Here is a 12,024-nt window from a genome sequence, read left to right as displayed (position 1 = left end):
CAGGAAAAGCAGGTTGAAATGGTGATTTGTTGTTTGCTTCTAGCTAGCAGAATGAAATTGCATGTGTTTGAAGACAAAGTAATGGAAAGTTTCTCATCAGGATTGGGAAACAAATTACAGTGTCTTAATTGTTTGTCGGAGAGAGGATAAGGGAACAGACCTTATGCACTGGCAATGCATAGGTGGTTTTAATTTTATGTACAGAGTACACAACTTGTTCTGGATGCAGAAACAACCCTCCTTTATTATTTCATCTTTTTTGCAACAAAGTTCATGCATTTATGAACCTGCAGACATAAAATGCTTTGCAATACTACTATGTTTTCACAAGCCATTGAGTGAAATAACAGAACATATTATGATTCAGGATAGAAATTGAGTGCTAAAGACTTTATCTGTAGATTTTGGGCTGTGAAGACAAAATGTGATATAGTGTATATCTAGATTATAACACAGCTGGAAACCATGTCTAGATTTTTTGGTTTAGATTTATTTTTTTTTTGGTCAGAAAATGTATCATGCAATTGTAGAATACCAGGTTGGAAGGGACCTCAAGGATCAGCTGGTCCAACCTTTCTTGGCAAAAGCACAGTCTAGACAAGATGGTCCAGCACCCTGTCCAGCTGAATCTTAAGTGTCCAATGTTGGGGAATCCACCACTTCCCTGGAAGTGGCTGATTGTTCTCATTGTGAAAAATTGTCCTTCTGTGTCCAATCAGAATCTCCCCAGGAGTAACTTGCACCCGTTACCTCTCGACTTTCCCATGTGACTCCTTGTAAAAAGGGAGTCTCCATCTTCTTTGTAGCCAGCCTTCAAATACTAGAACGTGGTGATAAGGTCTCCCCTAAGCCTTCTCTTCTCAAGGCTGAACAAACCCAGTTCTCTCAGCCTTTCCTCATATGACAGGCTTCCCAGTCCCTTGATCATCTCTGTGGCCCTCCTCTGGACCCTCTCCAGCCTGTCCACATCTTTTTTGTATAGCGGGGGCCAAAACTGAGCACAGTATTCCAGGTGTGGCCTGACAAGTGATGATTAGAGTGGGATGATGACTTCTTTATCTCTGCTTGTGATGTCCTTGTTGATGCAACCCAGCATCCTGTCGGCTTTCTTTGCCGCAGCAGCATAATGTTCACTCATATTGAGCTTGGTTGTCCACCAGGACTTCCAGGTCCCTTTCCACAGAGTTGGTTTCCAGCCAGGTCGATCCCAGCCTGTGCTGCACTCCTGGATTATGTTTTCCCAGGTGCAAGACCTTACACTTGTGGTTGTTGCACTTCATAAGGTTCTTGTTAGCCCACTCTTCCAGCCTATCCAGGTCTTCCTGCAGGGTGGCTTTCCCTTCTGAAGGGTCCACTTCCCTGCTCAGTTTGGTGTCATTGGCAAACGTGATCAGGGTGCGCTTGATCCCATCATCCAAATCACTTATGAAGATATTAAACGACATTGGGCCCAATGTCAATCCCTGGGCTCCTCGCTTGTGACAGGTTGTCGGTTTGAAAAGGAGCTGTTTCCCACGACCCTCTGGGTGGGCCCTGTCAGCCAGTTCCCCCCCGCCATTGCACAGACCACTTGTCTAGACCATAACATATCAGTTTCTCTAGGAGGAGGCTGTGGGGAACTGTAACAAAAGCCTTGTAGAAATCCAGGTAGATGATGTCCACTCTCACCCCACATCAACCGAGCAGGTTACTTTGTCATAGAAGGCGATCAGGTTTGTGAAGCACGATTTGCCCTTGGTGAGTCTGTGCTGGTTTTTCCCAGTCATGTGCTTCATTTGACTTCTGACAGTCCCCAGGAGGATTTGTTCCATAACTTTCCCAGGGATTGAAGTAAGACTGATGGGCCTATAATCTCCTGGATCTTCCTTTAAGGACTTCTTGTACATGGGGGTGACATTAGCCTTCTTCCAGCCTTCTGGGACATCACCATCTCCACGCCTTCTGAGAGATCATGGAGAACAGCCTCACAACGACATGAGCAAGCTCTCTTAACGCCTTTGGGTGGATATTGTCAGGGCCCATCAATTTGTGGGGGTCAAGCTCCTGTAATATTTCACATACTAACTCCTACACTGACAGTGGGTCTGTGTTTGCATCAACCTGGATTTTTGTTCCCAAAGCCTGGAGGCCCACAGTGCTGGTAAAGACAGAGGTGAAGAAAGTGCAGAGAACCTCTGCCTTTTCAGCATTGTTGGTGACTAATTCACCTCTTCTGTTTAACAGTGGGCCAGTATTTTCCCTCTGTTTGTGCTTGTTGCTTACATAACTGAAGAACCCTTTCTTGTAGTTTTTGACATCTCTGGCCAATTTCAGTTTGAGCTGAGCTTTTGCTTTTCTAACTGCATCTCAGCACTGGCAATGCCCTTGTAGTTCTCAGTGGGTATTGGTCCGCTTTTCCATCTCTGGTACACTTCTCTTTTGTTTTTGAGAAGTCTCAGAAGCTCGAAGTCAAGCCAAGGGAGGCTTTTGCTCCACCTACTTCCTACTTCCCTTACCTTTAAAGGGAATGAACTGGTTTTGTGCTTCCAGGAGAGCATTCTTGAAAACTCCCAGCACTTGCTAGCTCCTTTATCCTCCATGGAAGCTTTCCACATAGTATCTTGCATTCTTTTTAAGAAGGCTAGTACTTAAAAGGTAAACAATCTCTGTGTTGAGATATTTGTTTATCATACAATACAATTTTAAGATGACCCATGAGGTTAATTTCTTAAATCCTCATAGCCCCTGGATGCAATTCTGCTTTCTTCCTTCCAAATGATGTGCGTGGGGATACTTTACTATTTCTGCACAAGGTGACTGGAATGGAGATGGCTCAGATGAATTTGGAGTGAAGAGAACTTAAAACAGAAGTCAGATTGAGAAATTAAGATGATGTGTCTCTTCACATCAGTCTTTTAAAAAAGATAGAAAAATTTCCAAGGATTAAATGAGGCTTCTTGCAACTTTTATCAAATAGACATCTGCTAAGAGTGCTGACATTGCAGTGTGATTTAACCGTTAGCTCTAAGAGTGCGCAGCAGCCTCTTTTACTTAAGAGATAATTAACCTAGTATTTGTTAACTAAAATTACTACAGTACAGTATTGACTCAGAATAGTATCTTTAAGTCCTGAACTATACTATATGTTCTGCTGTCCTAAATCATTACCGATTAATCTCATCGTATACTTTTTAGTAACTTCAGAGCTGGCAAGAATATAGAGGGTTGGGTAATGGAATTTGTTAGTGTTTATCGCATGATGAAAGTTGGGGTGGGAGGGGGAAATACATATATACTATGAACACTTCTGGAAGGTCTGTACTCACCCCTCTCCACATTAGCTTAATACTTGCTTTGTTTGAATTTTTAGAAAAAATAAAAATTCAATGCAAAAATTGAAATTTAATGGTAATTCTGAAGCTTTAAGTGTGTCTCAAAATTCTGTATAAGGGAACCCAAAATTATGCCCAACCATGTATAATCATTACTGTTTCAGTGCGACATTCTGTATAATAAATTTGTTAAAATGTAATTATGGAAATTTGGAGAATTTTAATTTTGCATATGAAATTTCAAAATTATTTTTTGAAACCTCTCTAGATGCTTTGAATTGTAAGCAACAAAGATTGTTATGCCTCGAGTGCATATTTATTTTTGCATAGGGATTATGTTTGTATCATACAACAATAAAAATGGTAAATTAAAAAAACCTATTGCATAAATCATTGCAGCAAAAGGAAAACAGCAATTTTACAAGTGCATGGACTACAAAAGTATTTATCAAATCAGTGTGCTGAAAGATGAGGATACTTGTTAATTTTGAAGTTGAGATGTAATCTTTACATTAATGAGGTTATTGTATTTTTATTTTATATGGAATTCTTATTTTTTAAATTATGAACTCATCAGATTTTCTGGAATCATTTTCTGGAATAATTTCAAATGTAGTGTGCAGCCTTTTAATTACTACAGTTTCAAAATATAATTTAATTATTCCAAACAACTATCTCAGTTTTAATTTCAGGTTAGATTACATATCCTAAAAGTAGGATATGTTCCTCTTGGTCACCTATTAAATATCTCCATATAAATATTAGCTTTTAATCAAGTTTCATGTGGTGCCATTAGATTTTTTTTTTTTATTTTGTGTTTTTCTCAGAGATATAGAGGTCTTCAAAATTTTTGTCATTACTAAAAAAGAAATAGGACCATCTGCATTATAACTTGAATTAACATAATGTCACTGTATGAAGTAGCATAATTGTGACTACCTTCTCTGAGGTGAATGTAGAAGTTCTACAAAAGAGATGAATAAAAGTTTTAGTATAGCTTAAAATGTTTTGGGTGCCTTTATGACACTGAATGAGCAAATAGCTATTAGCTCAAATTTGCTTGTAGCATATGTTGATTGTCAGACTCAAAGTTTTGTGGATTTTTTTTCTGATTTTTATATGGCTTCAACATCTTTTCTCCACTTGCTTTAAGCTATGAAGTTGATTGCTGTTTTCCTGTTGGAGGATTCATTTAATTTCCTACTTCTAAAAACTCACTTTTGAGAATAGTTTGTGCTGGCCATAATGAGATAAATTATTTTTGCCAGACTAAAAGTTTATCATGAATTTCTTTGATCTTCCTATTATAATTATAAAGATGAATAATACATTTTTTTCAGTAGCACCATTCAGAAAGAGTTGCATTGTCCACTTTGATGCAATCATGAAATAAATTACTGTTGAAGTACAGAAATATACTGGGAAGAAATTTAGAATGCTTTAAGACCCTTAATTTCAAACTGAATTTTGCATTGAATGTACTCAGTTGTTTTGCTCTTACAAAAAAAAAAAAATTGTTTGAGATGATTGTGGAATCAATTGTTGAAAGAAAAAAAAATAATGTTTGTTTCTTTTAAAATAGAAAGTAGGAGTGAGTTCCTTGAGAAGTTGCAAAGAGCTCGAAGCCAAGTAAAACCATCTACCACAAGCCAGCCAATTTTGTCGGCACCAGGGCCAACTAAACTTACTGTAGGAAACTGGTCACTCACCTGTTTGAAAGAAGGAGAAATTGCTATTCACAATTCCGATGGTCAGCAAGCCACAATACTGAAAGAAGATCTGCCAGGCTTTGTGTTTGAATCTAACAGAGGAACAAAGCATTCATTTACAGCTGAAACCTCTTTGGGTAAGTACGTAGGTATGTGTTATGTGCAGGTAGGAGCAAGTGTATATGAGGTAGTTTTTCTGTTTTTTGCTTTTCATACTTGTGAGAAATTGTGACTCTTCTAAAAATATGTTGCAGGGTCAGAATTTGTGACTGGCTGGACAGGCAAAAGAGGAAGAAAGCTGAAATCTAAACTGGAAAAGACAAAGCAAAAGGTTGGTGAACATCTGTGAATATTATACTTAAAATTTAGCTGAGTTTGGTTTATTTTATAACATGCTTATGGAGTTATAATTTTCTCTTAGAGGATTAAAATGTGTGATTTCAACTAGACACAATTATATGCTAAGCTTGAAGGGGAAAACTTCACTCAGAACAAAGCACTGTTGCAGGTGCTTTTATCCAACATTCTTAGTAAACTCTGTGCTCTTCTAGAGGAAGACAAATTTTCTTTTAAAAATGTAAAGAAATCCAATCCTCCTGACCTATATTTGTATGATTCCATAGGTTTTTCCTTTTCTTGTGCAAAAAGAAAAGATGTTATCATCAGTACTACAGTTCTATCAGCAGCATATGTTACTTCTATTCACTGCATTTGGATACTAATTTTAGAGGGGATATTGTGACAGATGGGGGATGGAAGTGAACAGTCTGTATTGTAAGAGTTGTGGTAGTGAAGCAAAGTGTGTAAAAGCCCTCATTTTAGACTCCTCTAAAATTTTTCTTAAACTGAGTGGAAGAAAAGAGGAGCTAAGAAATCAAGTATTAGGCTTTTTATAAAAACACAAAATAACAGTATGTTCTCTGGCCAGCTGATGCCAAGGGCTCAAGCTAATCTTCAGTCTTGACCTCTCTCGCAGTTTCTGACAGTGCAGCTGATATGTTGTGTACAAAAATCTGCAGCATGTAAGGACCCTTATATCTGAGGAAATGTGACACTAAATTGAAAATTAAAATACTGTGTGAATGAGGATAGGTGAAATGATAAAAGGAAGGCGGTATTCTTTCATACCCGAGATTGTACTGTGTAGCTCTGAAGCTTGTGAAACATGTATTATTGTAGGACACGTGTTGATAATGAGAAGGAAACATTTATGAGGAAATTTTTTGTGAGAAAAATGTTGTTTAATAAGAATTTATTTTATCAAATCTGTATCTCATGTGATCCATACTTTGTAGAAAAAGTAATTCTTAGTATAAGGTCACAAAAGGACTTTTTGTGTGTATTTGTTTAAGGAATGTGAATAGACTATTCTGAACACAGATACTGTATAAAACCCCCTTAATCTTACCTCTAAAAAGATTACCAGATCCATGATACAGTTCTAAAGAAACAGATTTACAGATTGAGAGTCCTGTCATTTCTCCTGACTTTGTACTCTAATTTTTAATATATGATGGTAACCTTAGCTTCTGTAAGTTTCAGTAAGATTCTGTGTATTTCTATTTATTTCTCCTGTACTTTTATCCTTTCACAACCTTTGCGTTTCATGATCTGTGATAGCTTTTGGTTCTTCCCTATTTGTTTGTGTCTGTCATGGACTTCTTTATTAAAGATGACCAAGTTTCTAGTATCTTGGAGAATAGTAATAGTCTCATTACACTAAGGTATAACTTCTGATTGTCAAAATCAATTTGTAGGTACGCACTATGGCAAGAGATTTATATGACGATCATTTTAAAGCTGTTGAAAGCATGCCTCGAGGAGTAGTTGTAACACTGAGGAACATAGCAACGCAGTTAGAGTCTTCATGGGAACTTCATACAAACAGACAGGTACTGTCGGTGGAAAGTGCATAATAATTTTGAGACTAGTCTGTCGTGATGGAAAGTTGCAATATGTCTGTCTAAAATGTGGTGTTTTTTAATGCATGGAATGCCTAGTTACGTACTTCACTGGGACGTTATTTTTCAAATGAAGCAAGTGGAAAAACAGTTACCTTGTGTCACCATAATTGTCTTTTTGTCTTCCAGTGTATTGAAGGAGAAAATACTTGGAGAGATTTAATGAAGACTGCTCTGGAAAACTTAATTGTACTATTGAAGGATGAGAACACTATTTCTCCATATGAAATGTGCAGTAGTGGCTTAGTTCAATCGTTGCTTACAGTTTTAAATAATGTGAGTCTATAGAACATAATTCTCTGAAGAAAAACTTACTAAAAAAATATTGTAGGCATGTGCCTTAATTTAAAAAAATCTATTATAAATGTGGTATTTTCCCATCTTGCTGAAAATCAGGCAGACTTGCTCCAGGTAGTGGTCTACCTGTTGAATATATGCAGTCACAATAGATGACTTCAGTTCAAATAAGCCATTAAAAATCTTTAAATCAACACTGGTCAGTTCTAATGGCAGATACCATTTAGCTTTTCACATACAGATTTTAAATGAGGAATTCAGTGAGACTGGACAGATATTCTTGCTAGTATAAAGAATGAATATATTTCTTTGTCTTAGAAATAACATGTTTTGTGGTTTGGTTTTTTTTTCCTTTTAGAATGTCGATTTAGATGTGAAACAAGACTGTAGTCAACTAGTAGAGAGAATAAATGTTTTCAAAACAGCATTCAGTGAAAATGAAGATGATGAAAGGTAAAACCAAAACCAAACCAAAAAAACCTTTGCATCTGTTCAAAATAAAGACCAAGGAACTGTGCTTTCCATTTCAATTTGTCTTTCTCTAAATTGGTCTTAAAAGACAGTCTGCTATACTGAAAATTTTACTGAATTACTTCTTTCTGTAAGAGTCAACTAATGTACTGAATGTACATCTGCTGATAGATATGAAGGTGACTTCTATTCATCACTGTGCAGATCAATATTTTTCTTACTGTGCTATAACCATGTGCCTAGAACTGATGATCTCAGTAGAAATAGCATGCAGAGATATTTGCTGCAGCTGGTTACTATTCTCTGAGATACTGTAGAATTTCTTTTCTCTTTGCTGTGTGTAACATAGTAACTGTTCGCTTTCACAGTCGTCCAGCAGTTGCATTAATTCGGAAATTGATAGCAGTGTTAGAATCTATTGAACGTCTACCTCTCCACTTATATGATACACCAGGATCTACGTATAATCTTCAGGTAAATGTACAGTGATAACAATATGTCACACTGACTGATGCATATCTGAATCTTATATGTGAAATTTAGGAAAAGTTAAAACATTAAGTTTGTATGAAGTGTATTCTTGTAAAAGTGGATAGAACTAGGTAAAGGACAACAAATTTTTTGGCATCTGTTTCCTCTAACACTTAACATAAATGTTTGGGTGTTCCTCTGGTGTCGTTTTTACACTATGCAGTGAAAGTAAATTTTGATTGAAGAGATAATGTGTTTGTTGTTTCTTTTCTCTTCAAGTATTGTTCTCTTTATATGGAAATATGCCCCCTAGTAAGTGTCCTTACTACTTGAATGAGCATTTTGTTGAAGGCAATTATAAGACCTGTTTATTTGTGATGACTAGGGATGGGCTATAATTGTTAAGAAGGGTCCCTTCTAGGGCTGTGTGTTCATTTGGTAATACAAGGCACCTGCAGGATCAGCAGCTTCTTATAAAGGAAAGCTGCAGTTTGGCTAGGTTTGCAGGTTTTGTCCAGTTTGTGTGGAGTCTTAATTTTTTTCTGTTTGAAAGCACACCAGGATTTTGCAGGATGTCAGTGAAGTGTGAATATTTCTGTTTTGATGGTAAATTATTAGAAAATAGTTGTAGAAAGTTGCAAAACTACTGTTGTTATTGAATATTTTGAAAAAAACATTTTCAGTTTTTATATTATAGTAGTTGCCAGTCTACAGGATTTGGAAATAAAAGCTATAAAACACATAGAAAGTGAGAAAATACTAGCTTGAATGTGTCATTGGCTTATACGTTGACTGTCATCTTAAAGAATTGTTTGGTTAATTGAAAAAATGGAGTACTAGGGGATTACTTTTTAAAGCATTAAATGAGAATGTAGTTTGCTTAAGTTGTGCAAGAAAAATACTTGATACACCACTAAAACTGTTGTAGCGAAATATATTGCTTTTCTTAAAATTACAAAACCTAAACAGAAAAGCCTATATTAATGTTTAGCTACTCTTTCAGATTTTGACAAGGCGCTTGAGGTTTCGTTTGGAACGTGCCTCAGGGGAGACATCTTTAATAGATCGAACTGGTAGGATGCTAAAGATGGAGCCGTTGGCAACTGTTGAATCTCTAGAACAGTATCTCCTGAAAATGGTGAGCAGCGTACCATACACATAGTTCACAAGGAATGGTTGCATTCTGCATCTCTAATACTTGATTTCTTTTCATTCATCTGTAGGTAGCAAAGCAATGGTACGACTTTGATAGGGCTTCATTTGTTTTTGTACGAAAACTGCGTGAAGGCCAAACATTTGTGTTCAGGCATCAACATGATTTTGATGAAAATGGAATTATTTACTGGATTGGGACAAATGCAAAGTGAGTTTCTTCAAAGCTGAATATTTTGAAGTCAGATAGAATAAACTGTGACCCATGGCCGGGGTGGGTAGAGAATTCATAATGAAATGAAATCTGTTGTAATTTCTTTAGGAGTGGGAGATACCCTTGCTTTTACTGTTGATCAATACAATTACATTTCTTTTTGCTCTATTCAAATAATAGAACAATATGAATCTCTGAACTTGTGTGGAGAAGTTGTTCGTATGCTTACCTAAGAAATGAAGAAGTGGGGAAGTTTGGATCTTTGTTTTTGTTTGCCGTGGTTTGGTTTGCTTTTGTTGTTGTTGGTTTGCTTTGGTTTTTAAACCGCTGTAGTAAAGAGATGTTTGGAACATCTCTAAAGTTATCTAATTATCTAAAATTATGTTAATAATTTTGATTTGTAATAAACTTAGCTGTAATAGACAATTTACAGTAAATGTCAAATGTTAACTGATACCTGTTTGTTTTTTTTAATATAAGCAATAATTGAACAGTACATTTTTTTCTTTTTAATATAGAACCGCGTATGAATGGGTAAATCCAGCAGCCTATGGGTTAGTAGTGGTTACCTCCTCAGAAGGAAGAAATCTGCCTTACGGCCGTTTAGAAGACATCCTAAGCCGTGACAGTTCAGCTCTCAATTGTCATACTAACGATGATAAGAATGCTTGGTTTGCCATAGATCTTGGCCTTTGGGTTATACCATCAGCTTATACATTACGCCATGCTCGAGGTTATGGACGATCTGCTCTCAGAAATTGGGTTTTCCAGGTATCTAAGGATGGACAGAACTGGACTACTTTGTATACTCATGTTGATGACTGTAGTCTCAACGAACCAGGGTATGTCAGTGTATTTGATCACTTTTTATAAAACTGAGTTTAGTTAAAAATGTACTTGACTGTAGACTGATTTAATGTGTACTGTAGGTATAATAACTCTATAAAGAAATGCTAGGTGATCTAAATTATCAAGGATGGGCTGCAATATAAGTGATTCATAAGCTCTCTGTGTGGTTCACATAACGGCATTTGTGCTCTTCCATCATTGTAAATTTTGGACTTGATATTTTTTTGAGAAAATAGTAACACCAGCACTCATTCAGAGTTTGTGCCTAGTGTTAATAGATTTTATGTATCTCGTATTCTTGGCAATTTTCTGATTTTATCCGTACATGATCACCATTATGGTTTTGTTTGCTTTGGTACTAAGGTTTTTTGGTTTTGCGTGATTTTGTTTGTGTTTTTTTTTTTTTTTTATCCCCCACCCACACCCCCTTTGAAATAACTTTAAAGGTCTACAGCAACATGGCCTTTAGATCCTCCAAAAGATGAGAAACAAGGTTGGAGACATGTTAGAATAAAACAGATGGGAAAGAATGCCAGTGGGCAAACACACTACCTCTCCCTGTCTGGATTTGAACTTTATGGCACTGTGAATGGAGTATGTGAAGATCAGCTGGGTAAGAAGAAGAATGTGTACATCCTATTTGTTCTCTTGAAATGCTAATGAACAAACAATATAAAAATCAGTGTGAAAAAGCAAGATAACTTTTGGAGTAGAACTTGCTTAGAAACAAACACAAAATTATTCTCCATTCAATGAAGAAATGGAGTCAAAAGACTTCCAAGTCTTTTCATTTCAATTTACATTTCTTGTAGGAAAAGCTGCTAAAGAAGCTGAAGCAAATCTGCGAAGGCAGCGACGTCTGGTCCGTTCTCAGGTGTTGAAATACATGGTTCCAGGAGCTCGTGTAATCAGAGGAATTGATTGGAAATGGAGAGATCAGGATGGAAGCCCACAGGGTGAAGGCACTGTTACAGGAGAATTGCATAACGGTGAGCGTGAATTGCCTGAATTTGTAAATGTTTGTAGCGTGATCAGTTCGTGTGGAATGGGTAGCATTAAAGTATTGCCATTGTAGTGTCTCGATGAAATTTTAAATATTTTGGGAAGAAGGAATTTAAGTACTACAACTGTTATGGAGTTTCACAAATGGACCACTTTAATGCATGAAAAAAATTCTTGCTGTAAATGAAACTTTTGTAGAGCTTTGCTTATTTAAAATACCTAACTGTTATTTGGGCATCTGCTGCAAAGAAGAAAAAGTATGTGAAGGTGATTGATGCAAACTGATTAACCTTTGGGCCTGCAAGATCTATAATTACCTTCTTCATTTCTTCTAGCTTAGCATTTGCAATATTTTTCTTGACTTTTTTTGTATCCTGTACCTTTCCTCCCTTGCTAGCTTCATTGGGATCAAGTTGTTATTTTAATTGAAAGCATGAAAAGTAATTAACTTATGGAGCAAAATAAAAACCTGCAACACCAGGGAAGTCAGTGCTTAGGAAGCTAATATATTGAAGAGGCTCCAGAAGAGGTGATTATCTTGTCAGCTGAACATGCTTTCCAATTTTTTCCGTCCTCTCCCCCTATTT

The 12,024-nt window shown here is 36.5% G+C and overlaps 1 protein-coding gene across 14 annotated transcripts in view; it reads left to right on the top strand.

Moving 5' to 3' along the window:
* Nucleotides 1-12,024, top strand: part of HECTD1 (HECT domain E3 ubiquitin protein ligase 1) — a 64,587-nt gene that overhangs the window by 28,044 nt on the left and 24,519 nt on the right. For 7 of the 14 annotated variants that reach the window (XM_074868237.1, XM_074868232.1, XM_074868236.1 and 4 more), the window contains 11 exons: nt 4,894-5,157; nt 5,275-5,351; nt 6,778-6,912; nt 7,111-7,257; nt 7,637-7,731; nt 8,118-8,223; nt 9,224-9,358; nt 9,444-9,583; nt 10,105-10,428; nt 10,882-11,048; nt 11,248-11,424. In XM_074868237.1, coding sequence (XP_074724338.1) covers nt 4,894-5,157; nt 5,275-5,351; nt 6,778-6,912; nt 7,111-7,257; nt 7,637-7,731; nt 8,118-8,223; nt 9,224-9,358; nt 9,444-9,583; nt 10,105-10,428; nt 10,882-11,048; nt 11,248-11,424 — 1,767 coding nt within the window. Of the gene's footprint in view, nt 1-4,893; nt 5,170-5,274; nt 5,352-6,777; nt 6,913-7,110; nt 7,258-7,636; nt 7,732-8,117; nt 8,224-9,223; nt 9,359-9,443; nt 9,584-10,104; nt 10,429-10,881; nt 11,049-11,247; nt 11,425-12,024 lie in introns of all 14 variants that reach the window. The other 7 variants (XM_074868225.1, XM_074868226.1, XM_074868229.1 and 4 more) reach the window with 1 other exon arrangement.

The sequence above is a fragment of the Strix uralensis genome, chromosome 4 (genome assembly GCF_047716275.1).
Source record: "Strix uralensis isolate ZFMK-TIS-50842 chromosome 4, bStrUra1, whole genome shotgun sequence".
Lineage (NCBI taxonomy): Eukaryota > Metazoa > Chordata > Aves > Strigiformes > Strigidae > Strix > Strix uralensis.
The sequence above is the reverse complement of the archived record's forward strand: the minus strand, read 5'-3'. Positions and strand labels throughout refer to the sequence as shown.